Raw genomic sequence first — 26,562 nt, forward strand, 5'->3', positions numbered from 1 at the left:
GCATTTGGTTGACAAGAGAGCCTGGGCTGCAGGAGAAATGATTCTCGCGGATGCTCTGTAGCTTACCATGACTGAAGATGAGAATGGATGTAAATAGTAGCAGTGCGCTAGCTACGATAGTAGTTAATGAGGAACGACCCTACCAAACTCTAACCCTAACCACTACTCATTAGTTACTCATTAGTTCCTCGGTAACTACTCTAAATTTATGTGCCTTAGTTCCTCAGTAGCTACTCTACTCATTAGTTCCTCAGTAACTAGTCTAAATGCATGTGCCTTAGTCATTAGTTCCTCATTAGTTTGTCATTAGTTCCTCAGTAACTACTGTATTTTTGTGTACCTTGTTGTAAAGTGTGACCAAAAAATCCAAGTTTGGAATGTCGTATTTTACAAGGAGGACAGAAAATTCGACATTTGTAAGCTATGCAGAGCACCCCTGAAGTTTCTTATTGATTTATTTTATATTGATCCCATCAAACAAAAAAATGTTCATTCAGCAAGTCTTTTTTTTTGGTCTTTGTCTAAAAGTAAATACATTTGACATTTGTTTCTGTTATTGTTTGTCTTTTGACTATTTTTGCCAGTGCCTTCCAGCATGCTTGGGGATATGATGTGGTCTTTTACATATTTCAAAATACAGTAAGAATGTCAACTTTATAAATGATTCTCAGTAGTTTGTGTGGCCCCCACGTGCTTGTACGCATGCCTGACAACGTCGGGACATGCTCCTAATGAGACTACGGATGGTGTCCTGGGGGATCTCCTCCCAGATCTGGACCAGGGCATCCATGAGCTCCTGGCCAGTCTGAGGAGCAACCTGGCGGCGCCGGATGGACCTAAGCATAATGTCCCAGAGGTGTTCTACTGGGTTTAGGTCAGATGAACGTGGGGGCCAGTCAATGGTATCAATTCCTTCATCCTCCAGGAACTACCTGCATACACTAGCCACATGAGGTCGGGCATTGTGGTGGACCAGGAGGAACCCAGGTCCCACTGCACCAGTGTAGGTTCTGACAATGGGTCCAAGGATTTCATCCCGATACCTAATAGCAGTCAGGGTGCCGTTATCTAACCTGTAGAGGTCTGTGCGTCCTTCCAGGGATATGCCTCCCCAGACCATCACTGACCCACCACCAAACCGGTCATGCTGAATGATGTTGCAGGCAGCATAAGGTTCTCCACGGCATCTCCAGACCCTTTCACGTCTGTCGCATGTGCTCAGGTTGAACTTGCTCTCATCAGTGAAGAGCACAGGGCACCAGTGGTGTAGTTGCCAATTCTGGTGGTCTATGGCAAATGCCAATCGAGCTCTACGGTGCTGCGCAGTGAGCACAGGGCCCACTACAGGACGTCGGCCCTCAGGCCACCCTCATGGAGCCTGTTTCTGATTGTTTGGTCAGAAACATTCACACCAGTGGCCTGCTGGAGGTCATTTTGTAGGGCTCTGGCAGTGCTCATCCTGTTCCTCCTTGCACAAAGGAGCAGATACCGATCCTGCTGAGGGTTGAAGGGCCTTCTACGGCCCTGTCCAGCTCTCCTGGAGTAGCTACCTGTCTCCTGGAATCTCCTCCATGCGTCCAGGTACCTCAGTGATGCCCTGGTCCAGATCTGGGAGGAGATCCCCCAGGACACCATCCGTAGTCTCATTAGGAGCATGCCCCAACGTTGTCAGGCATGCGTACAAGCACGTGGGGGCCACACAAACTACTGAGAATCATTTTGAGTTGCTACAATGACATTTTAGCTAAATGGACCAGTCTGCTGCATGATTTTTTTTCACTTTCATTTTTGGGGTGTCTTTGATTTCCCCCCTCTATAGGGTGATCATTTTCATTTCTATCAAATTATGTGGCATCATTTTGTTACTAATACATCACGCACTTATTATCAGGAAAGATATTCAAGATCATTTTCCCCCAGTTTAGATCTGATGTGTTTTTGAAGTGTTCCTCTAATTTTTTTGAGCAGTATATATATATGTATCTTAATGAGGTTCCAAGTCGAGCTTCGAAATAAAAAAAGAACAAATGGGAGTGAGAAAAAAAACATGAGTAAGCAATTTATTGCAAACAACCATTAAACTGAAATAGGCTGTTGATCAGCTCATCAAAAGTTTAGGACCATGGCTCAAAAAACCCCGAAACCTCCCTAATATAGAAAAAGAATAGTTAAAAAAATGCCTGAGTATCCTGTATATCAGTATGTATGTGAGTACATTAGGATCTCATGGTGTCATCAACCAAGACATTCTGCTTTTTGGCGGCCATGTTTTTCAATCAATCTTGACCAAATTTTACAAACAGGCGCTCATCAGTCCCCTAAATGCGTGTAGGACATTTGGTCGTGATTGGCCTAAACACGCTAAAGTTACATTGGGTTCTTTGGAGAGTGCAATGAGCTGTGGGAGAAATTTCAAGTCCATCCAACTTACGGGGGTTTAAAATAGTGGTGCAGATATGTGGTTTATTTGTCAGAAAAATAATGCCACAGGCAACGCAGCGGGGGTGTATGTTTTGACACATTTTCATCCTTTTGTGTGCAGCGGTGAAGGAGTAAAAGGGTTAACCAATACACATTTTCACATGACATTGAAAATGAATTCCTACAATTCCTCCACATGAACAGTCACTGACCACACCATCAAGTACGCCTACACCTATGGTTACCTCAGTGAGCTGCAAACTACAACCACTATAGTAAACATACTTTGACATTAATAGAAATACTTGCCTGACAGTGTCAATAACTGGAAACTGAGCATAAGAATGTGTGTGCACAATAGTATGAGATGCCCTGCGATCCATTTCGGAAAGCATTTGATTGTACTGCACAGCTGCGTCATTTGTTGTCTCCTGATTATTCGCCAGCCTTGTGTGTAACGCGCCACCGACTTGTATGTAATGTAAAGCCATGCTGATTACACCACCAGCAAACTAAATAATGGAACACAATGCCAGCCAATGAGGCTTGGAAGTGGTTGAGGGTGGGTTGAAATAAGCATCACATCGTCTTCCATGCCTTCCATCAGCCTTAAAAACAGAGCCAGAAAGCTGCCACACTCCCAGGATGATTGCTTCTCATCTACTTGAGGCCATTATGTCGCTAACAGCCGCACAATTGAATCAAAGCATCTGTCGCCGTGGCGATCTGCTCGTTAGCCACACACACCACCCCAATCATTGTTGATTGCCTGACTCTTATGCATGCACACGTTCACACACAAACTCACACACACGTTCCGAATGGCATGTTCCTATTCAAAATGATGTGCTCCATACATCCATCCATCCATCCATCCATCCTGCAAGCTCATTGATCGCTGCTGAAATGAATCTGTCAATACATCAGGATGGAGAAACCAATCAGGTCCAAACACATACACACACACACACACACACACACAATTAGAATTATGGCTGTTGTATGTAATCGCCATGTAGCTGCTTCGTCTTACATGCTGTCATTAATATATGCTGCCAGTTTAATATTACCGCGGGTGTTACAAGGAACATGGCGCCAAAGTGCAATTCATCACTTCTGTCTGCTCGCTTTCTTCTCGCCTTGAGCACTACTGACCTTTCACTATGATTCATATCACACACAGACACACACACGCACACAGTAGACAAAGACACCTGTAAGGGAGACATCGTTTGCATGCAAAGGTTTTGTCGCTACATGCCAATTTGATGGCCCATAAAAACAAGCCCGTGTTGACGCTACAAAAGGTATGTCAAGGTGTTGGTGGGGAGAGGAAATGTTTAATTGAGTAATAAAGAACAAAATGGAACATTCCGCATAGTCTTGCAATTGTAAATCTTTCTTGATTGACTATATACACAGCATTCCTCACATATTTCATGCTCTAGTCTGCGCTATGCTGACTGTACTCATTATATGTCAATGGCATGATGACTGACGGTGGCTGAACCCAATCCTTTACAGGACACTGCTTCACCTCTGATTTGTTCAGATTTAGAAAGTAGTCTGTTCCAGGGTCAAACTGTGGCATCATAAAACCTTTATTAATTATACGGCCATTGTCATTTTAACATGCCAAATGTAAATATATGTCAAAACAACAAAACGCCACCTTTGATGACAACTGACAACACACTTGTTGGGGTTGCTTGTCTTTTGGAATGATAAGGTTCATGAAAAAGCAAATCCTCTGATGCTCACTGAGATCTAGCGTGACGTCATTCCTGTTCTTTTTTTTAATTTTATTTTTAATCATGTAAATTGCGGGCATTTTCCTACATTTTCCATGCACAAATGTTAATGACAGCATTCAGACACATGGAGAAGGTGGGCGGACAAACTAGCGTTGTTTGGAACTTGGATGCAAGGGCTAGTCTCTAATAGTCTGACTTTGGGAAGGGAAAAGCTATTCTTGACTCTTTTCCTGCTCTTGCTTTCTGCCGTGTTTCCATGCGACTGAAGCAGCTTGTTTCTATCAAACAACATCAATTAAACAGAAGCCATGACGGCGTCACATTCTGCATGAACTAGTTCAGTCAGCAACCCAGATACACAAGGGGGAAGGATGGAAGGACGGAAGCAAGGATGGAAAGATGGAGGGGGGCAAGACGCAGAGAGAGCGAGAGGGGGAGATTAGTAAGAGTGAGAGATGGAGCGAGAGTAAGGAGGGTGCTCAGAGATGGAATGAGGATTGGGGAACAAATCAACTTAATGCATATGGCGTGTCTTCTCGTCTGCTTAGCGTTTTTGGGGCGTCCCCCTCCTCCCCTTATCAATGTCAAAACACGAGAAATGAAATCTTTGAGGATGGATGACACGCGCTGTTTATGAAAGATGGAAAACAACCTCAACTAACGCTTGGGAAAAAACAAACAATGTACACTCGCTCACTTTAGCTAGGGTCAAAAGATTACAAATGGCTCACAACCTCAATATAAAACACAATTGAGCATTGTTTTCTTTGTAATGCTATGGCCTGCATGTTGACCGTAAAGATTTGTATAAAAGCCAACAGTAACAGCTCACAGACCGCAGCATGTTAATTAAGTCAAGTGTGACCGTGCCACTGCAGGCGAGGCTGCATAGCGTTTACATATATACAGTACAGTAGAGCCATTAAGGCAGTAAAAGGCAAATTAACTGCAGGCAATTAGCGCTGCATTGTGACATGCCATATTAGCTTGAGCAGATTAGAGCTATAATAAACATCCACAGTTCATCTCAACGGACCAGTATTTCGATCAGATACTACTCATATATAGCATATGAAGATTCAAGCATGAGTAATTGAGAAAATAAATAGAAATCCAAGCTCTGCACCACCATTGAAAGTTTTTTTCCCTTGGCCCTTGACATATCCTTCCGTAAAGTTGTGTGGAAATCAAGCAGCTTTCGTGTCATTCTGCTCCCTAACTGACCAACAGCAATGAAACATAAGAAACCTTCCATATCCACTCCTGATGGAAATTATAAGACCAGTTGAACAATTGCAAGAATTTACATTTTGCACTGCTGGATTTTAAAGAGGTTCTAAGTAGAGCTTCAAAAAGCAAAAAGAAGAAATGGCAATGAGATTTAAAAAATTCTGAGTAAGCAATTTATTGCAAACAACCATTCAACTGAAATAGGCTTTTCATCAGCTCATCAAAAGTTTGAGACCACAGCCTTTATGAGCCTAAATCTTGAGCCAAAAATATTGATTCAATGTAATTTTCTGTCAGGTATTCACACTGTCATGATTTCTTGATGGCAAAGGCAAAAAAGCTTTCTCTCTTTGAATGTTGAGCCACATAAGCAAGGCCTCTCGCAGCGCGCCATTGCAGCTGAGGTTAGACGCAGTAAAACAGGTATTTTAACCTTCTTAAAAGATCCTGAAGGTTATAGAAGAAAAAAGTTAAGTGGTAGACCCAAAAAAATGTTACCGGCCCTAAGCCGCGGGATCCCATTGGCTGTCGCTCAAGACACTGGACGATCCTCGACTCAAGTGAAGGTTGTTTCTGTAGCCAAGTTCAGTCCAATAAACCATCCAACGGCATCTGTGAGAGAGGAGTTTTAAGACCAAAAAACATCTTCAAAGGCCTTGTCTCCTTCAATGCCACAAAATTGCCCGTTTGGAATTTGCACAAGAGCACCAACCCATTGAAAGACGAAAGAAAGTTTTATTCTCGGATGAGGAAAAGATGCAAAAGATGTTACTGGCATGACAAGGAGATCCACACAGCACAGCGGAGGGGACGCCATCAAGATATGGGGTTCTTTTTCCGTCAATGGAACAATGAAGCTTCAGGTTGTGCAGGGGCGTCAAACAGCTGCTGGCTATGTGGAGATGTTGCAGGGGGCATCCCTCATGACTGAAGGCCTTCGTCTGTGTGATATTGATTGGGTTTGGCAACAGACAACCCTGCAGTTCACAATGCTCACCTGACAAAGGACTTCTACCAAAGGAATAACATCACTCTTTTGGGCCATTCTGTGTGTTTCAGTGATCTAAATCCAATTGTCAACATTTGGGGATGGATGGCAAGGGAACTTTACAAAAATGGACACCACTTCCAGATGGTGGATGCCCTCTGTGAAGTCATCTTCACCACCTGAAGCAACATCTCCACCAGCCTCCTGGAAACACTGGCATCAAGCATGCCCAAACCACTTTTTCAGGTGAATAACAAGAATGGCACAGCTAGTCATTACTGAGTCCTTTTTTGAACAGCCTGTTTCACTTTCATGGGTGCTAGCAAAAAATTGCTTCCTCAAAAACTTTCTTCTTTTTGCATTTTTAAGCGCTACTTAGAATTCTTGCAACTTTTCAACTGGTCTTAAAATTTTGATCAGGAATGTCCAGCATAAACCCTCAAACCAGCCGAGCACTAACATAGCTGCTCACACACACACAACACATACACAACCACATGACAGCATGCGTCCATTGAGTGATGCTGATGATAATGATGGTATCGGAGGGCCACGCTGCTTTGTTTGTGGTTTTCCAGACTGACAAGACGAATGCTGACACATTGTAGCACAGCAGGAGGATGCGTGCCGTCCTTTATTCTCTTTGTATTACTTTATGTTGCTTCTTACTATGCAGTGTTTGACCTTTGGGGCACAGCCCATTGTCGCCTTTTTCATAAACTATATGGCCACTTCATTAGGTACTAGTGCACAAAACAGGATCTAATAGGAGCAGGGTTCTGCAAACACTGGGAAAAATCGATAGACACGCACCTTTTGTTAGTTTATTGTATTATTCTTGTAAAGAACGACAGAAAATTGAACCTAAATGCACCTCAATTTGGAAATAATAATGATGTGAGCTCGGGGTCATCGTTGGCCAGTGCATGCATGAAGAGACAAACTACATTAACTTTCAGCTTTCTCACTGAGGCTGCTGAAAAAAACTTCCCAGGCCAATGGGGACAATGTGGACTAAAATCCAACTGACATTATGACATCAGATATTTAACATATGATTTTGTCACTTCCATGCTAATGCTAAAATCCCATGTGTCCATTCAGTGCCGGGAGGAGTTTGTTGTCATTGTCGTCATTTTTGGATTAAAGGAACTAGCAAGAACTTTCCACAATGGCATGTAAGTCGTCCATAACACTATTCCCGTCCAAGTACATGTGTCAGACTGCATTTTCGGCACTGACAACCACAAAAAAAAGGAGAGTAAAACACAGTGTCACTTGTGCACATCAAACTATGTTATTATCATCTTTTCTCCAGAGAACTATCTCTAGGTTAGCACCAGTGACGAGTTGGTTTTCATTTTGTGTGTTTTGCACACCATTTCATTTGAAATTTGGTTGCCTAAGAGCACAAGAGAGCTCCTCGTATGATGCAGTGCAAACTATAGCCACTATAAAAACATATTGTGACACTGATACTTGCTAAAACTGAGCGCTACTATCTTTGTAAAGGCATACAGTAGCTCTTGTAATGGATCTCATTCGATGTCATATGTCTCTGCATATGTCGAAAAAAGTCGAGAACATCTTTATTTCTACTGTAGAGGAGGCAAGCTTGGTGATGCAGTCAGAGCAGCACACGTGGGTGGGGCAGATTGAATTAGAACCCTGCCATATGTCAGCCTTGTGATCACAGCGTTTGTACAGCAAGGGAGCGGCCGCCTGTAATGAGCATGTACTGATGAAAGGGTTCAAGCTCTCGTGGAGGTCTGTTTTTACTCCTCACTCTCTCACTTGACTTTTTCCTGTGCTGCTGCTCACTTACAAATGATGGCCATTGTTGGGGAGTTCAGGTGGTAGAGAGGAGCCGACCACGCTTTCTTTTCATGCCATCTTGCTCTTCTCAGAATCAAATCGTTTTAAGCGAGAAAGAGCTTGAAAGGAGGGGCTGTCCTCTACTTGAAATGAAAGAGCATTCTTCGGACGGAAACACTGCTGCTGCTGCCAACACACACACACACACACACACACCAACACACAGAATGAGTGGTGGTTTGGAGACTGTGTGGGAGTGCATACGCCTCTGCCTCCCAAAATAACCGCCAGATGAGGGACAGGGAGGCAAAGCAGGGCGAGGCTGGTACATGGGGGGATATAAATGGATCCTAATTGTATGTCTCCGTCAGATTAAAATGCAGTGGACTTAACAAAAACACACACTGTGCACTTGTCTGTGTGGAACTGATCCTGGGGGTTGCATGTGAGAGCGCAGAACGTCACACTCTCATTGCAACGTCTCTTAAAAGCAAGCATATTCCGCCTGTGCACATTCAAACTGCATTAAAACGCCTCACACAAATCCAACCAAAAAGGACGACTTCCATGTATTCCTCTAATCCCTCCCAAAATAGAGCCCTTCCACCATACGGCGGTGTATGGGAAAAGCCGAGTGTTTGGACTTTGCATGTTTGCCTCAGCTTAGAAATCTCAAAAAGAGTTCTATATCTGGATACACGAAAGAATTGGGAATCACTGTAGAATACGACTTTGCTCCTCCTACCCTGACACCCTGAGAAATGTGCTTCCAGCCTCAGAAGGACCAAAAGGTCAAGAGAGGTGGAGAGGAACTGGAAGATGAGAGGATATAAATGGTGGATAATTACACTGATGACTCACCAGCACTTGAATAGCCAAATGTAGGAGACAAATGGGAATGATTTGTTGTAAATGTGTGGCTAAATCAATAAAAATAGAATTTAGACTTTTATTTCCTGAAGAAATACAAGTAATTGGCTGGAGCCAAGTAATCTTAAGAGTACAGTCCAGCCCTCCCACCTGCTGGTCAAACAGAGTATGGCAACAAAACGCTGTCAATTCTTTTATATTTTATAGAACAGGTTGATTATAAGCAGCTGAAGCGGTGTACAAACGTAACCATGTTAAAGACAGTGTACAAGCACGTGTTTACTAGGTGTATGGAAGAACGATCATAGTGTCTTTTATAATTAATCCCGAATTCATTCATGTATTATGATTATTTACCAAGTCATTATTATTTCATAGTGGCAGGTCACACTTTTCCACAGACTTCCGTTTGCGGGTCATGTGATTGTTGTTAGTAACTGAGACGTTAAGTGGTTGTTGCTTGTTGTTCAGTGGAAAGTAAACGCTGTATACTACTTATCCCCCACCCCGTCTCTTTCTCAATCATATCTCCACATTTGGTGACCCTCGACGTGAGTAATACATCGACTGACAATGGTGATGGGAGCACGGCTGTTCCGGCGCCGCTCAATGCTAACGCCTGTATGGCAACACAGCACACGCCTGTGGTTTCAACACATCGGAGACCAGTTTCGAATGCGAGGAATAACACAGGACGTGTTATTCCATGAACCGGCTGCGCTGGACCTCCACTTTCTTTCATATTGCAGAAGCAGTAAGCCAGAAAGCTTTAGTGGTTTTGAAACCGTGAGTTGTTCATATCGTGGTATACTGGTATACCTTGAAACCAGTAACTGGCCCATACTTAATCATGACCCACTCGACCACAATTAATTCTGGGTTCCATCCCGCCATGGAGACTGGTGCATGCGCAGAACGCTGGCTCTGTTCTCTCTTTTTATTACCGTTTAATTTCATTATTGTCTTTAATGTTTATATATCCTTCCTGTGTTCGGTGTACAATGTGAGTGACTTAGGCGTTATTTAGCTATATCCATCTATCCATCCATTTTCTTCTACTTATGTGGGTCTAGGTTGCGGGAGCAGCAGTTTGATTAAGGAATTCCAAACTTCCCGGTCTCCAGTCACCTCTTCCAGTTTCACCGGGGGACACAGAGGCATAACCCCTCCAACGTGTCCTAGGTTTGTCCCGTGGCCTCCACCCAGCTGGGCATGCCTGAAACACCTCACCAGAGAGGCATCCTTGAACAGAATTGGTGTTAATGGGCAGCCTTGGCAGATGCCATTGTTCACCGGGAACAGGCTTGACTTACTGCTGGCAATAGGAACCAGGCCCCTGCTCCGGTTGTACAAGGACAGAACGGCACGTAGCATGCCACCAACCCCGTACTCCCGGAGCACCCAAGGCCGACCAAACAACTCCCACACACGTGTCTTTGCGTTCTACCACCGCCAAAGCTGCATGCCGCTTCGTCTGCTGGTTCCTGTCAGCTGCTTCAGGTGTCCCATAAGCCACTCCTTCAGCTTGACGGCAGCCCTAACCTTTATTGTTCACCATCATTTTCAGTGTTTGCTGCCATGACTGGCACTGACCACCTTGAGACAACACCTCCAATCAGCTGCCGCTATAGAGCAATGGAGGCACGCTATATTGCCCATTCAGACTAAATATCCTCATCCTCCCCCGGGACACAGGCGAAGCTCTGCCGGAGGTGAGAGCTGGGAGTCACCAGTGGGCATGCACCAAGGCACCAACAACAGTCAGGACCCTTTCCCCAACCCAAAGGCATAGTGAAGTGACCCTCTCGTTCACCGGCGATGACTCCAACACCGGCATCGCCGTAATAAAAACGAAAGTCAGATTGAGTTGGACCTCGTGTAATGAAATACAATGCACAATCTAATGGGGATCCATCCAAAAATATTGTACCTTCTAAAACATAATTTAACAATATGACTATTGCATTTCATTATATTATATGCATATATGTGATAAAGCAAAAATACATTTGATACATATCTAAGGTAAGGTGTACCTAATGTGGTAGATTTCGACATGCAGCTATGGAGTGCGCCTCTGTGTGGTCAGTTACGGTAACCAAGCCGGGAGACAAACAAAAGCCACAGCCCAGTCCTCGCTCGCAACAGTGACGTCACCGCGCGGCCATTGGGCGAGCGCCGAGCAAACTGAATTAGGCTGAAAAAAAGACTCTTTCACAACAACAACAACAAGGACGGCTGCTCTTGCGTCTCCCAGTAAGACACGCTTGCACTTTTTAACGAGCTGTTTTCATTCCAAAGAAGACATCGGGTAAGGAAACTAAACTGCACTCTAATTCACGAGTTTAATTTCGCTCCACACCAGCTTCCGCCCAGTCGGAAGTTTCTTTTGTCCTCTTGAGTCAACAACACAAGAGAGACGGTGTTGAGACTGGGAGAAAATGTTTAATAACAGCGTAACAACGTACGATTGTTGTCAAAACAACTGCGTTATCTCAGATGTTGCTTGGCGGCGAATACCTTTGGACCGGCTAACCCGGGGGCAACTAATAGATAGCATTGCTGGGCGTGTTAGCTAGCATCAGCCTCCCTGTGGCTGATAGTATTAGTGCTGCTTAGCATCACTGTTTTTGCCACCGCATAACTGCTGTATTACCACCAAGTACTGCATCACAAACATATTTCCTCCATAGTTCCACCATTTCCATCTACTGTTTCCCCAGATGTCACAATGGCTGCAAACTTCAGTATATCAGACAGCGAGTCAGAGCCCTCCGAGGAGGTAGAGGAAGGCGACAGCACCCAATCCCCCTCTGGACAAGACAAGAAAGTCCCCCAAGGCCTTACACTTGCCTTACCTGAGCTTAGACTGGCAGGTGGGTCATTTTTTACAAGTAAATTACTAACCTTTCTACTTATAACTTCACTAATAACTGCTGAAAAGCTAAATGGTTGAGAGAAGCACAGTTGGATGATGAGTGAGTACAATGTACCCACAAGGAAATGAAGAGTTAGTAGTAAGTGCGAGAGTGGTTAGACATAACATAGTATGTACAGATCGATTTGGCACTGCTTTAAAACATTTATTTTATTAGATTTGGCACTACATGTTCACCCTTGCTCATAAACAAACACATTATAATGGAAATCTGTGTAGCTTGTCGTTACAACTCTGTACAGTAGATGGCACCATAACTCGGCTTCTTAACCTCATACAAACATACCACAGTTGACTTGGTTGCGCAGTATAACGTATAGTAAGATATTACTTGCACAGTAATGTGTATATTGTATCTAAAATATCACATACTTATACGGAGCCCGGTAAACATCATGATAGTTTTTTTTTAATCTTTATTACATTTAAGTACGCGTGTCTTCCAAAGCATGTTGAGTACAATCCATCGGGGGCGCCACAAACATTAGGACACAGGTGACTTGTCGGTGTAGAAAGCCATACAAGATCAGCACAAACCACGTTCAAAAGAATGACACCTTGAGTTTTCAGCTACTTCTTGCTTACTAATCTTAATTATGTTTCATAAGAGGTTACAAAAGTAGACCAACTAGGCTCAGAGGTAGTAAAGATTGTTGCAGCTAATCAATAACCCAACTCAATCAAAATGTCTTTTACCTTGTCTTGGTCCTGCCTAGCAATGGGTCGCATCAGGCTCAACTCGGAGTCCCACGCTTCCACAGTGTCCAGAGACGAGGAGCTCCAGACTAGGGGGGAAGAGGAGGCTGGTACGCCCACTGACGGAGCTCCGTTTCGAGGCCGCTCCAAGTCGGCTCCTCCTGCGCTCTGGGCCGCCAAGAAGTACGGGCAGCAGCTGCGGCGAATGAGCGATGAGTTCGACAGCCTCTTTGACAAAGGGGTGAGGGGAGCACGTTACTTCCATTAATAATATCTTGAGGGGTCGAAAGATGATGAGACTGCTCCTCACGTCCGCCTTTTTTTTGCAGGAAATCAAAAAGTTGAAGAACGCCGGGACTTCCAGGCCGATGCATCACTCCAGAACCTGGTGGAGCGCCCTGTTCAGCCACCAGGAGACGGAGGGCGAGAACAATCACCACGAGAACCACAGTCATCGCACAGAGTAGGAACGCCGACTGCGGACAACAAAGCTGTGACTGGACAGAGGACGAGAAGGGAAGGAATGAGGGACGTCCTCCCCCATGAGGACTTTTTGGCCTGCACTGAGCAGAGTGAAGAGAGACAGTGACACTGAGGTGCGAGCTCAGGTCTCTTTTCTTCAAACTACATGTAATGGGACATATTTTGTATTTGTTATGGTTGTGACGTCATTGTTGGGAAGCTGACAAGCAGGAGGAGTATTTCAAAATGGTCTTACGACGTCGGTCGTCTCACAACACCACTATGCAACAGACTGCAGACAGACAGACAGAGGATGGAGGGAGGGGGGCTCACGTTATGCGCTGTTTCAGGTCTTCTGGGGGCCGAACACCAAGTGTTCTAATAGACCCCCTGTAACATTTGGACCAACTTGACTCAATCATGAACATGTTTTAATGTAGCCATCCAGTGCTGTGCAAAAGTCTTAGGTCACCTCTGGTTTGGTTATTTTGATAAGCAGCCTTTTTGAGTCATTAGCAGGACTAATGCTCTTTTTTTTTTTGCAAGAACATCCATTCAGGTTCGCTTTAAGAGTGGCAGCTCCGGGTGTCACACTCAACATTTACTACAGTTTCAAATTATTTTTGTATTTGGGCCAGACTGAAAATAAAATTTAAAAAAACATCGAAGTTGCATGAAAAAATCCACCATATTATGAAAATTCATATTTTTTTTAGATTTCCACATTTTTCTTCAAACATTGTTATTATTATTACAAGAAGTCAAATATTAGAAAGGCAAAAGGAAGAAAAATGCGAGAAACTGTACCACTAAATATTACATCGTTATCAATTACTTTTTAATACAACATTACATCTTTTTTTCCCTCATAAAGTAATGGCTTTCATCTGGTTAAATGACCATTTTTCTAATAATGCAGGTTTTTTTTTTTTCCTCAGATACTATACTTCATTGTCATCAAATATTGTTCATCATAATACAACAGACATTTTGGTCTATTCTATTGTCATAGTCCATTATTTTCTTTGTTATTTTCTGTGTGGCCCTAAACTACCTAAGCTGCTAGAAAAAGGAAAAGTCAATACAGCAGACAAGTTTAATGGTGACCAAGTACTTTTGCAAAGTGCCGTATGTCAAAGAGAAGAACAATCTTATACACTGACAATCTCAATATCTTTTTGTAAAAGTTCAGGTTTAGTCTACTATATCAAGAAGGAAAAAAAAAAGACATTTTAAGACAAAAAAATAAGCACAAATCAAGATATGTTTTTAAAATCCTCGTGACGAGCAAAGAATTATAACAGACTTTTAAGTTTAAAAGTGTAAATATTTTGCTATTATTCTATTATCAAGGCGATGAACAATGTGACGGTGGCATTGTAATGGTTGCAGTGACGTTAGTGTAATATATGTTGACAATATGGCTGCCGGGTGAGGCGCAAAAAGAACGCTTGATGATGTCACGTTTTGTCCCAACAGAGATTTTTACCTTAACAAGTCATTTTTAGTGTGCACTCTTCACGACTTTACACTGGAGGAATAGATGTTTTTTAAATAAACCAGCTAATATCATAATGTGATTTATATGGGGTGAGTACAAAATGGTCAATGTTGCATTTGTTCTGTCTTTGAATGGTTTTATTGTAGCGTCTCCAAATGGAATCAAAGGAGGGCGGGTTGAGACAATCTAATTGGCTTATTTCAAAATTTGAACATTCAACCATGTGTATTTAATTCAATATATATCTTCCTGATTGTGTGTTTATGAACAGACTAAAATTGATATACTGTATAACCCCGAAGACATTTAAAAAATGTAACAGTTTTGGTTTTAAATTACACTTGTTTGACACAAAATAGTTGCATCCCTTTTTTTAGCTTTTAAAAAAAGGGATGCAACTATTTTGGATCAAACATTTAATAAGAGAGTTGACGTAACAATGTTGTTGACCTGCATCCATCAAGTACACGGTGCTGACGCCTCGGAAGAGAGCAGAACGAGAAGCTAGAATCCAATCAACTGCCTTGAACTTGTTCTGAATGCGACGCCGGCCGTGCAGTACCGCCTTAAACTGCACTCGCCGTTACACATGATGCTTGTGCCCAATTCAAAATAAAATAAAAAATAGTCGGGCCTGTATAGTTTTGCAACTTGGTATTACTTGAACTGGTGTGGAAAAACAAAGAAAAGTTGCATTTTGTACATTTTCTCTACAGCTGTGAATCTTCTAAATGCGGTCTTGAATAAATCATGTTATAAGTGATTTAAGAGTGATTTGTGGTTGTAAAAGAGTCTCCCAACGTTATTCAGGAGTTCAATATGTGCATCCCACTAAACCACTTGGGAAGGATCCCAGCAGAACCTGCGTCCTCGCTCCAAGGCCGACAATTGCTCCATGTGGTCCTCACATAGTGTGAAGTCAAAGATCCCGGCGTTCTCCTTGATCCGCTCCGGCTTGGACGACTTGGGCAGCACGGGGATGCCCTGCTGCACTGCCCAGCGGAGCAGCACCTGGAGGAAAGCGGCAGGGGACACAAACATATTTGCCCTTTTTTCCACCGCGGGAACTTTTCTCACGATTTTGAAAAACCACCAACTTTACCCAGGTACAAAAAACTATCCCCAAGCCCAACCTTTCCCTGGAAAAATCACTAGTAACATATTTTCCTTGCAGATTCCTCGCATTTTATGGCTTCATAATGCTTGTTTTTCATGTAATTCAGTTTACCCAGAGTAGGGCAGCTACCTACTTTCTGAGGGGTAGGCAGACACATTACAACCCTCCGCCAGGTTTGAATGAAATACAGTGCCACACCGTCTTCGTAAGATCACTGCTATCTCGGTCAGGCGATCATTGCTCATACTTGGGCGAAGGTACTGTATGTTTTGACAAGCTTCATCTTACTGGAGGATCTCTCAGCAGATGAACCGTCAGAGGCATGGTCGGGAATACTTGTAAGAGCTTCCGTCAAATGTGGGAACACCAACTCAAGATTCTCTTGTATGAGGAAATTTAACTTCTCAAAAGCCTTGTAACCCTTCAGTAGACGGCTTGCTGGTTACATTTCTTGAATGATATCTCTAACATTGTCAACCTGAATATTTACAAGCCTCCTTTTGACACTGACATCACTTAACTATAATCTTTCAACCATTTTGAAAAACCTTTTTTCAGCCCTACAAAATCTTTCTCCTTCCCCCTCTTCTGTTTTCTGCCCCCAAGACCGTTATTTTCTGCCTCTGCATCTTTAGCTCCCCGTCATTCAAATGAGAACATTTGTGCTCCAGCCCATGCGCTACTGTGAAATATATGTGGTGCTATGTATTTTTACGTTCATCTGTGGTTTTTCATGCAAATATGAAAAACACCCTTTTTCGCATAGAATTTTTCTACAAATGCCAAAGTTTGCACAGAAAGATGCTTATGCATATTTCACCCCACTAATGCAACTTTTTTGCCCACAGCAACTTTTATAAATGAGGCTCCAGGCGTGTATTTTTTTTGTGTCATCCTGCTAACGTGTTTTCGTGCCGCGTTTACCTGTGCAGGTGTCCGGCTGCAAGACTTTGCCACTTCCACCACCAGTGGGTCTGTGAGCAGCTCCCCTTTCCCCAAGGAGGTGTAAGCCTGGAAGCACACTCCCCACTCCTTGCACATGCTCCTCAGCTCGGCCTGGCACAGATGTGGGTGGAATTCCACCTTTAGGAGAGTTGAACGTTAAATCGATGTTCACTACACACACGCGGTATTGTTTATTTACCTGCAGCACCGCTGGGCGAATCTTACAGCTGAGCATGAGCTCCCTCATATGAGCGGGCATGAAGTTGGACACCCCGATGGCCTTCAGCTTCCCCTGAATAAACAGATCCTCCAGGGCGGCCCAACTCTGAGCTCTGTTACCTGGCATCACACCTGAATTAGGACAGTCGTTTAATAAAGGTTGTACAGTGATCTACAGACCTGAGTTGTGCTGGTCAGCCACATCCAGGCCCTGAGTGCCAGGCCAATGGATTAGGTAGAGGTCGATGTAATCCATCCCCAGTTGAGACAGACTGCAGAGGGCTCCTTCCATGGCTTTCTCTCCCTGATCTCTAGGCCCCAGCTTACTGCAGAGTGAGAAGACAAATAAATATTTGCACACCAAGAGTAACTTTTAAAGCGCAGCACACCTGGTGATGAAGACATTCTCTCGGGTCAAGCCATATTTAGGCAGGAGCTCCATGAGGGCGCGACCCAACTTGGCTTCATTTTGGTACACGGCGGCGCTGTCAAAGGCCCGGTAGCCTGCAGCCAGGGCCGCATCCACTGCACAGTGCACCTCCTCTGCGGCAAGTTTGTACATGCCCAAACCCAAAAGGGGCATCTGAGCCCCTGTGTCCAGCAGAACAGACTGAGAGGCGAGGACCGAGGAGGCCATCTTATTAAGTGTGTGATATTCTCTGCAAACAAGGAAGAGCGTTATGCGAGTAATGAATAGGCGCGTGATATGAGAGCCTCATTATGTGAACTGATGTCTGCAAACAAGAAACAGCTGCCTCACTGGTCTCATGACTAAGCACACTGTGGCAATGCAGCAATTGCGTAAAGAAAATTCAACTGCAGTAAAATAAGGCAAAAGAAGTCCAGTATTACATGTTTTTAAATGCTTAACATTTCGAAAACACATTGCATTGATGTATTAAGTTACATTTCAGCTCAACTATGTTTATCTGTTTATTTAGGTGTATCCTAAGACAAATACTTTTTAAAAAGTGACTAAAATAGGCAATAAAACATCAATTGTTAGCGTAAGTAAAACAACACAACCTGCGATCGCTTTCCCGGTGAGACCACTTTAAAACCAAACTGAAGGGAAACTTCCGCATCTGCCGCTGATTGGACCGCGATCAAGCCAATAGGAAGAGGCAAAGTGAACAGAGGCGGAAATTCGACTTGATCGAGTGAGTTACGTCATTGTTTGTTTTGCGAAGCTAAATGTTTTAAGTGCGATTATTTGTAACACTTTACGCTCGTTTTGAGAGTAAAAAGTGTGAAAAGTCAAGGTTATGTCGGTTGTTTCCTTCAAGTAGCAAGCAAAATAATGTGCTAGTTTAAATGGGTCCATTTATTGAAACAAAGAGCATTCAATTATTGTAAAATGAATAATAATAATGAATCATTTGTACAAGGTCGGGTTGATATGCAGCTCGATTACATGAATTTGCGGCAAAAACTGTTTTACAGGCGAAAGAAGCGCTGGAAGAGTGAAGCGCCACTAGAGGGCGTCATATAAATGCATCAGGACGAGGCAGGATTTCCGTATTTGGGGATGGGAATCTGTCATTGCCACACTTGAATGGAAGAAAGTTTCAATAAAACATGATGTATAGCAGAGTAACTAAATGTATTTTTTTCATATTATACTGGAAACTCACTTCCACACCCTTATTCATTGCAATTACTTTAACTCCTAATTGGTCGACTCAGATTTATTGTTCAATTCCCTTCTCAATGCAAACACAGTGGCGACATGTGCACCTACATGGCCGCCTCAGGCTAGCATGTGTGCAGACAGGTAGCATAATTAAGGTTAATGATAGCATGACATCAGTCGGAGAGAGTGCACGTTTTTGTGCATAATTGTGTGTATGCAGAGAGGAGTGTTCCTGGTGATAGCAACAAAGTAGCCTCAAATTACCCCCTTTCTTTCCCCTTGTCCACTTCCTTTACAAGCGTCACCTCCCACCGCCCTGCACACATTTGTTTCTAACGGAAAAAATGATTTGTGCTAATTGCGCCGACCCTGCTTTGACTTTATTTGTTTTGTTAAAATGAGAAGGAGGAGGAGGAAAAGCTTACAAGGCTTTTAAAAAGTATTAAGTTTGATCTCCATAGTGAGCTCATCTCCAGCCCTGTCACACACAACAACGGGAAAAGGAGAGGGGTGATCATGACGTTTCCAACGGCCTCCACCCGCCCCCCCCAAAAGAGCTGCAACTTTTTTTAGCGGCTAGTTAGCTGCTAAAATGTTAGCTAGCAACTCTCGACATGTTTTCTTTTGCATTTAAAAACACTAGAGCATTTTTAATCAGATTAATCATAGTTTTCAAATTAATTCACCCATTTGAAATCGGGTGATTCTCCTCAAAAGGGGTGCCAACGAGGGTGCCGTCATTTCGAGGGGGGAATGACGCACAGACTACAGTGTTTTGTAGCGATAACCAAATAAAAATATACTGCAAACACATTGAATAAACGGGGAAAACAGTGTTGAATATTTTCTTGATGTATGTTGTGTATAAAACACGATGTCGTTTCATGTTGTTTAGAGACGTGTTTGTGAGTTGGAGATACATGTATGGTGTTCAGGTCAGAATAAAGTTCTAAAACCGTGTCAGACTCTGTGTCACTCTGTGAGAGCGCTACACTTACCTCCATCTGCCGTCATAACGGAAAGGTGCGGCTTGTCATGATGCGCATGTGTTAATTACGCAAAAAAATGTAAAATTAATCATGAAACTAATTAGTTACTGCTTGTAATGTGTTATTTTTGACAGCCCCAAAGAAACACTGAAAATAATGCTTCAGTATTTTATGGTGAAATATACTGCATATCTTTACATTTTATATACTGCAAAATAGTCCATAAACCTGTTTAATTCTGGGTTGGTAATTGGTCATTTAATGGGTTGCTAATCAAATGCATGCAGGTTGCGGCGCCATCTTTGATATATTATTTTTTTAATTTTGTTATAAGGTAAAAAAAACTTACAGTATACAGTATATACATACGTATTAGGGAGGCTCTGATGGATCGGCCACCGGTTAGTATCAGACCATTTCCATAAAAACACATGTGATCGGCATATGTCGATAAATGCCTTTCAAAGTCGATCACAAAAACTGATCGCAGTGCGGCACAGACGTGACAATTCATGTTGTGACAACACAAACGTGACATGAATGTGCATGTGTGCTGCGTCACGTAGGGTTCCCAACACCCGTATTGAGCCGACAAGGAACGCACTTTGTCCCGTTTTGCCGCGAGAATCAACACCAGGCTGTAAAGCCTCAATGGTTTCTGTTTGACAGCTTGCCACAGACTACGCCAGTTGGTGCCGGTGTCTTTGGTCACGCCCGGTGTTCGATTTCTCTTGCATCTTTCTTTACACGCTTTGCCTAGCTGGTCACGGCCGCAGCTAACTAGCTAGCTAGTTAGAATTATTAATTATTATTATTATGCATAGCTTCTCGTCTTCGGACCCCAAATGTGACTTTTTACCACGTTGACATTTTGTTTTTAAAACAAACAACCAATGCGGTTAGTTTGGAGCTAGTTTTTGTCCCACAAGGAAGTGGATATTATGTCCCAATATTACGTCCCAAAGTTAGTACGTACCCATCGGGTACGTTATCTACTGTTGCAGTGAATGGAATTGTCACCGGGGTGTGTCAAGTCTCAAAAGCCACTTGCTGAACCCAGCAGGAGAAACTGCTGGAGAACTGCAGGTGTTGTTTTTATTGTCATTTATACAGTGGTACCTTGGCATACAAGTGTCCCAACTAACAAGTGTTGCTCTGAACTGGAACCTAAAATTTGGGTTACGAGCTGCTAGTTGCCGGCAGGCATACCCATCGGGTACGTACTTTGTCAAATGTCTATTGTTGCCATTATACTAATTATGTCTTGTACTCCAAACATTATTTGTGGGTTGTTGTTCAATGAACATTACCGATTTGCCAGAGGCCCTTAGAATTGTCTAACGGCAACCCTGGCCAATAGCATCAATAACTCATCATAAACTCATCAAAAAATCATAAACATTTTTAAAGACCGGGTATGCTGGAGCCCATCCCAGCTGACTTCGGGCAACAGGCGGGGTACACCCTGGACTGATCGCCTGTCAATCTTAGGGCACATATAGACAAACAACCATTCACACTCACATTCATACCTATGGACTATTTAGAGTCTCCAATTAACCTAACATGCATGTTTTTGGAATGTGGGAGGAAACCAAAGTACCCGGAGAACACCCACACACGGACGGGGAGAACATGCAAACTCCACACAAAGTTACCCAACAGAGATTCAAACCCAGATCTTCCCGATCTCCTGGTCAACATGCTAACCACTAGGCCACTGTGCGTTCCAATTATGCTAATATACATTTTAAATGTCTTTTCTTCATTAATCAACTAATTAATTAATTAATTTAATTTAATGCAAACCTACAGTTAAAATTTGTTAGATTTTATTTATATTTTTTATATTTATGAATTAATAATATAATATTAATGTTGACTTAATGTGACTTTTTCCCCCTTGAATTGTTTTGACAGCAACAAACATGTTTAAGTTTTATTGCACTTTGGCCTGTTTGCTCAATAATCTTCTGATATTTTGATTATTTTTTTTAAAAAGATGTATTTTTTTTCAGTGGTCTCAAGGGGAGCGGAAAACATTCTAAGGCTTTATTCTGTTCATTGATGTACACAATGCCGACTTTCCACTTGCCTGTGTGTGTGTGTGCGTGCGTGTCACCATGTGGAAACTCCACTTTTCTCCCGTCTGTCAAAATTAAGCTCCAAGGGTGTGTGTGTGTGTGTGTGTGTGTGTCACTTGGAGGGCAATGTAATGATTTTGGGCACACGCACACACATATATAAATCCCCAAAAAGTATCGATAGTGTCACGTGTTTGCGTGTGCATATGGAGTGCACGTGTGTGATTCTATATGTATGTACATATGGGGGGCAAATGGGTCAATGGGTTGGAGGGAAACTTTGCCTCATCTTCTCCTCACATTATCACGCAAACCCACAGTGACACACGCACGCACACGCCCACGCACAAACACACACGCACACACACACACAATGATCTTTAAGTGCCAAAGTGGACGCGGTAATGACAGAGATGCTGTGGTCGCCAAGGTAACGGCAAACAGCTGTGCAGCAGAGGAATACAAACATCAGTAACCCCCCACCCCCACCCCCCCGCTGAGTCACATTCTTGTGTGTGTGTGTGTGCTAAGTGGGAGTCCCAACATTGTAATACAAAAAAAAAAAAAATGAGGCGGTCGTTCACTTTTATGCCGTCTGTGCAACTTACTGTCACCACAATAATAGTGTGTGTGCGTGTGCGTGTGTGTGTGTGTGTGTGTGTGTGTCTAATTGGGGGTTTGGATGGTGATGAAGATGATGATGATGTCACAAATTCCACTTTTCCATTGACATAGCTAGATTGGGAATGTGTGGGACCATAAGGTGATAATTGTGTTTTCCTTTTAGGTGTGTGTGGTAGGACGTGTGTATTATTATTATTTTCTTCCCTTGTTTTTTTAATTTCTATTTTTTTTTTTACAATATTTCAATATCTTTATGATGATTAATTATTTGTTGTATTTTTTTAAATATAAAAAAAAAATGAAACTATAAACTGTATATTGAATGTAACAACTATATTCATTTTCTCACTTGTTTTAAGGATTGTTTTATGACATTATTTTCTTGCCTTGTTTTTTTATTGTATATTTACTGTAGTTTATGACCGATGTATTATTATTATTATTATTAGGGCTGTCAAAGTCAAGGCGATAACGACAAGTTAACGGAAATTCCCTTTAACGGCACTGTTTTTTTTGAAGCACGTCCCGTTTGACCCGCAACCCACACCGTAGTTTGACCGTAGTTTGAGAAAACGCAGCGGCGTTGCAGTTGATGTGGAGCCACAAGCGGCAACAAATATTGAGAAGAAATGGACAAAAGAAAAGGATATTTTGAAGGGTAATTTTAGCTTCAAAGCCCTGGCAGATGGCTCTCTCGACAAGACCAAAGTTATTTTTATCTACCGTCGCTGTGAGTTGAATTGTCGCCGGGGTGCGTCGGGTCTCAAAAGCCACTCGCTGAACTCAGCTGGAGAAACTGCTGGAGAACTGCTGGTATTTTTTAAATGGTCATTTATACAGTGGTACCTTGGCATACGAGTGTCCTGACTGGGGACAAAGGTGGAAGTGAGCGAGCACACACAAAGCGCTCAATGAGATGGCAGTAAAAGCTCCAGAGGGAATTTATTGGCGTTATTAACGTTTGTGCTTGAATTGCTGTGTTTGTCAAACAGGACAGAATAAAACTTGCATGCTGCAAGACCCGCGGTGTCATACTTCCAAGCTGCTGAAGTCGCCGGACCAAGGACAGTGTGTGTTAAAAAGGATTCGTGTGTGTGTGTGTGGTACAGTCCTAGTTGTGTAAACTACCGCCTGTTCTTGAGCACTTCATTTTTTCCAAGTTGTCAATATTTCTTTTTCTAACACCCTGTTTTCATTTCACTTAGTTGGTGGGCGTTTTTGCAAATCTTCATTTGTAATGTTAGTAATCTAAGGTTAGTCCCAATTATATTTGGTGAGATTATTTGCTTGATGTTTGAGTGATGGACAGTTTACCTTACCACTGTCTACTTGTTGTACATTGTGATTTTTTTTTAATACATTGGGGTAGCGCTGTTTAATAAAACAGAAGGTTTAATAAACAAAAAATAGCATAAAGCCAAACTATTATCCAGTCTAATGTTGATAGGTGTATTATAGAAACTTCACCTTCAGTTCCTTCTCGCTTCCCTTTGGCAAGTTGACGTACTCCGTGACAATTCCACTCACAGTAGATACAAATAACTTTGGTCTTGCTGTGGGAGCTAAATGCACCAATCAAAATACCCTTTTCTTTGTCCATTTCTGCTCAACATTTGTTCCCGCTTGTGGCTCCACAGTCACCACTACTTCCTCAAACTACTGTGTGGGCTGAGGGTCGAACAGGATGTTAATCGTGTGTCCAAACAAACTGTGGCGTTAAAGCAAACTTCCGTTAACTTTGACAGCCCTAAAAAAAAAGCAACAACCAAGTTAAATGTAGTGAAATAGCCATTATACTGCTTCTTTACATTCAAAGCCACACGACGCCTCAGGCAGTTATAATTCACTAACTAACTATGCACACCACAAATAATGTGTCTTATTGCCAAAAAGTGTAGGAAGCTGAACTGAACATCATTGTAGTGTCACGCCCGCGTAGCTACGCTATGTCAGAGCCACGACGTGCCTCTTTGTGTCAGCTGGCCACGTGATGGCAGTGTTGGCTTACCGTCCCCCCCCCTCCCCTCCCTCTGCAACTCATGCTTTGATTGACTGATTAATGTCGAGCTTTTTTTTCCACCAGCGGGAAGGTGGCGTCATGTTTCACCGCCAGCTTTACGTTGGCTTTCAATGTGGTGCCTTCCTGCACAGAAAGCATGAGAAATGACATGATGACACAATGACAAAGTCATGCTGAACATTACTGATCATAAATCTGCTTTCACTTGAGTGATTTCCACCCTGTAAACAATAATCTGTTCCTAATGATATTATCAATAAATAATTATATGTTCTTATTATGAATGTATAGTCTTTTTTTGTTTTTATTTAATTTATTTACTAATAATAACCACTTATTGTGAACTAATTTGACCTTTGATATACAGTTGTGACGCTGATCCTGAAGAAAAATGCTAGCTATCGAGGACATGTTTCAAAATGAATAGGGCTCTTGCTCACAGAAATTACGTGTGTGTGTGTGTGTGTGTGTGTGTGGCACGTGATGCATGCTATCATGTTATTGCGTGACAATGGTGGCAATGCATTGATGGAAAAGCTATCTCGTTTTCCTCTGTGTCACAGGGGACCCCCTTTCCAGCTATAAAGAGCGTGCAAGGGGGTGTCCGCCGTGCAGACATGCTAACACGCTGCAGGAGACACACCAGGAGACATTTAAGGACATTTTCAGCATTTTGTGAGCAGCAAATTGGAGAGAAAAGGGGGGCCCGCATGAAAAAAGAGGTGTAATTATAATTGTGGGTGTGTTCACAGCTATAAGTGGCCTCGCTGCTACCTGCTGCCTGAACACACACACACACTCATACACACACACACACACACAATAACACACACACACACACTAACACACACACACCTGCACTGCACGCGGCTGGCTGGGCTCTGCAAGTTGTGTTCCACACTTTCCAGGTAAGACACATGCATGAGATTAATGTTGTTAGAATTCTAACAACAGTCTAACTAAATAGCATGAACTTGCACAATTTGAATGCTTTCATTTGCACGGTTCTAACGTTAAAAGTTCTGTAAAGAAGCAGGAAAAATATGTATCACAGATCATACATTTATGATCACTTGGACATTTTTATTTAAAAACTTTTGTTGGTGGCTCGATAAAAAGTAATCGCAATAGTAATATTAAATTATACATACTGTATATACAGTAGTTACGTGCATTTTTTATTTTTTACAGATGTTTTTGTTCATCTAAAAATGATCGGAACAAGTGTGAAGAACACAGAATATAAAATGACATTTTATATACCACATCAGTCATGTTTTTCTGCTTGTTAGAAAAGTATACATGTATTAAAAACAGATTAAATACTACACACAGATCTGTTATGTTTATGTAATTGTTTTGGTGTATTCAAAATATATATACATATGAAAATAAAGATACCGTATGTGCTAATTATAGATACATTATTTTTAATGTACTTTTTTTAGGTTAAATGTAAATTTATACTTTTTAAAAATACTAAAATACTTTATTTGGGATTTGTTCACAAAAAACTACATGTATGTTGTTGGTTATATTGCATGTCTACACTTTGCTGTTCCTGTTACTTTTGAAAATGACTTTTAACTGTCCTTGTAACATAACAGAAAGATAATACAGTACATTTATATGCAAATGCTGTAAATACTTACTACAGATCTCCCTCGGCAGAATTAATGCTGATGTTATTAGAGTATATAGATTTTATTTTAAAGATATGCTTTTTTACACATAACTAACAAGGAAAGTAATTATCATAACTTGGACTTTTTCAAGATGCCCATAGAAGATGCTTGGGGTTTACTTATTACTTATTACTCATTATAAATAATCCCAATAGTGTACAGTATTTGTTAGGTTGTGCTATAACAACATGAACATGTTCTTCCGAGTGTGGAACACGTCACTTTCCTCAGGCGTGGAAACCCCTCATTAGGGGGGAAAAGTGGGGTATACCCCCTTTAAGACAGCCCATACGCATCCAGCCAGCTGGCACAGGGTTAATTATGCCACACACACACACACACACACACACACACACACACACACACACACACACGCAGAGTGTCAGCATATGAAATGCTGGTTTCTTCGATGCTCCTGTTGGAAGGAAAACGGATGTGAGGAAAAAAAGAGGTGCCATTTTAGAGGGCAAAGGTCAGAATGGCCCAGTTCCTGACCTGAGTGTTTACACACGTGTGTGTTAGGACACATGTTAGGCATGTGTGTTCAGCACTCACCTCCTTTTCTTTGAAG

At 42.3% G+C, this 26,562-nt stretch overlaps 2 protein-coding genes across 2 annotated transcripts; one reads left to right on the top strand and one right to left on the bottom strand.

The window, feature by feature from the left end:
- Positions 1 to 11,241: 11,241 nt before the first annotated feature.
- On the top strand, positions 11,242 to 15,432 carry badb (BCL2 associated agonist of cell death b). Its single transcript, XM_054753687.1, has 4 exons — positions 11,242 to 11,389; positions 11,802 to 11,954; positions 12,733 to 12,953; positions 13,042 to 15,432. Exons 2-4 carry the CDS (start codon positions 11,810 to 11,812, stop codon positions 13,177 to 13,179), a joined length of 504 nt encoding a protein of 167 aa, XP_054609662.1. The 5' UTR covers positions 11,242 to 11,389; positions 11,802 to 11,809; the 3' UTR covers positions 13,180 to 15,432.
- Positions 12,167 to 18,025, bottom strand: zgc:101765 (uncharacterized protein LOC450036 homolog). Its single transcript, XM_054753686.1, has 6 exons — positions 17,983 to 18,025; positions 17,346 to 17,615; positions 17,137 to 17,282; positions 16,937 to 17,076; positions 16,717 to 16,875; positions 12,167 to 15,686 (listed from the first exon to the last, which is right to left on the bottom strand). The coding sequence occupies exons 2-6, from the start codon at positions 17,591 to 17,593 to the stop codon at positions 15,507 to 15,509; spliced, it is 873 nt and encodes a 290-aa protein (XP_054609661.1). The 5' UTR covers positions 17,594 to 17,615; positions 17,983 to 18,025; the 3' UTR covers positions 12,167 to 15,506.
- Positions 18,026 to 26,562: the final 8,537 nt, after the last annotated feature.

The sequence above is a fragment of the Dunckerocampus dactyliophorus genome, chromosome 15 (assembly GCF_027744805.1).
Source record: "Dunckerocampus dactyliophorus isolate RoL2022-P2 chromosome 15, RoL_Ddac_1.1, whole genome shotgun sequence".
Classification (NCBI taxonomy): domain Eukaryota; kingdom Metazoa; phylum Chordata; class Actinopteri; order Syngnathiformes; family Syngnathidae; genus Dunckerocampus; species Dunckerocampus dactyliophorus.

What these genes read in the sequence shown, in the direction of transcription:
- badb (XM_054753687.1), top strand. Translation starts at nt 11,810, where the DNA reads ATGGCTGCAAACTTCAGTATATCAGACAGCGAGTCAGAGCCCTCCGAG. An exon ending in ACCTGAGCTTAGACTGGCAG is followed by an intron (nt 11,955 to 12,732) that starts GTGGGTCATTTT and finishes GGTCCTGCCTAG; the next exon opens with CAATGGGTCGCATCAGGCTC. An exon ending in ACAGCCTCTTTGACAAAGGG is followed by an intron (nt 12,954 to 13,041) that starts GTGAGGGGAGCA and finishes TTTTTTTTGCAG; the next exon opens with GAAATCAAAAAGTTGAAGAA.
- zgc:101765 (XM_054753686.1), bottom strand. Translation starts at nt 17,593, where the DNA reads ATGGCCTCCTCGGTCCTCGCCTCTCAGTCTGTTCTGCTGGACACAGGG. An exon ending in GAGAATGTCTTCATCACCAG is followed by an intron (nt 17,283 to 17,345) that starts GTGTGCTGCGCT and finishes CTCACTCTGCAG; the next exon opens with TAAGCTGGGGCCTAGAGATC. An exon ending in GGCTGACCAGCACAACTCAG is followed by an intron (nt 17,077 to 17,136) that starts GTCTGTAGATCA and finishes GTGTGATGCCAG; the next exon opens with GTAACAGAGCTCAGAGTTGG.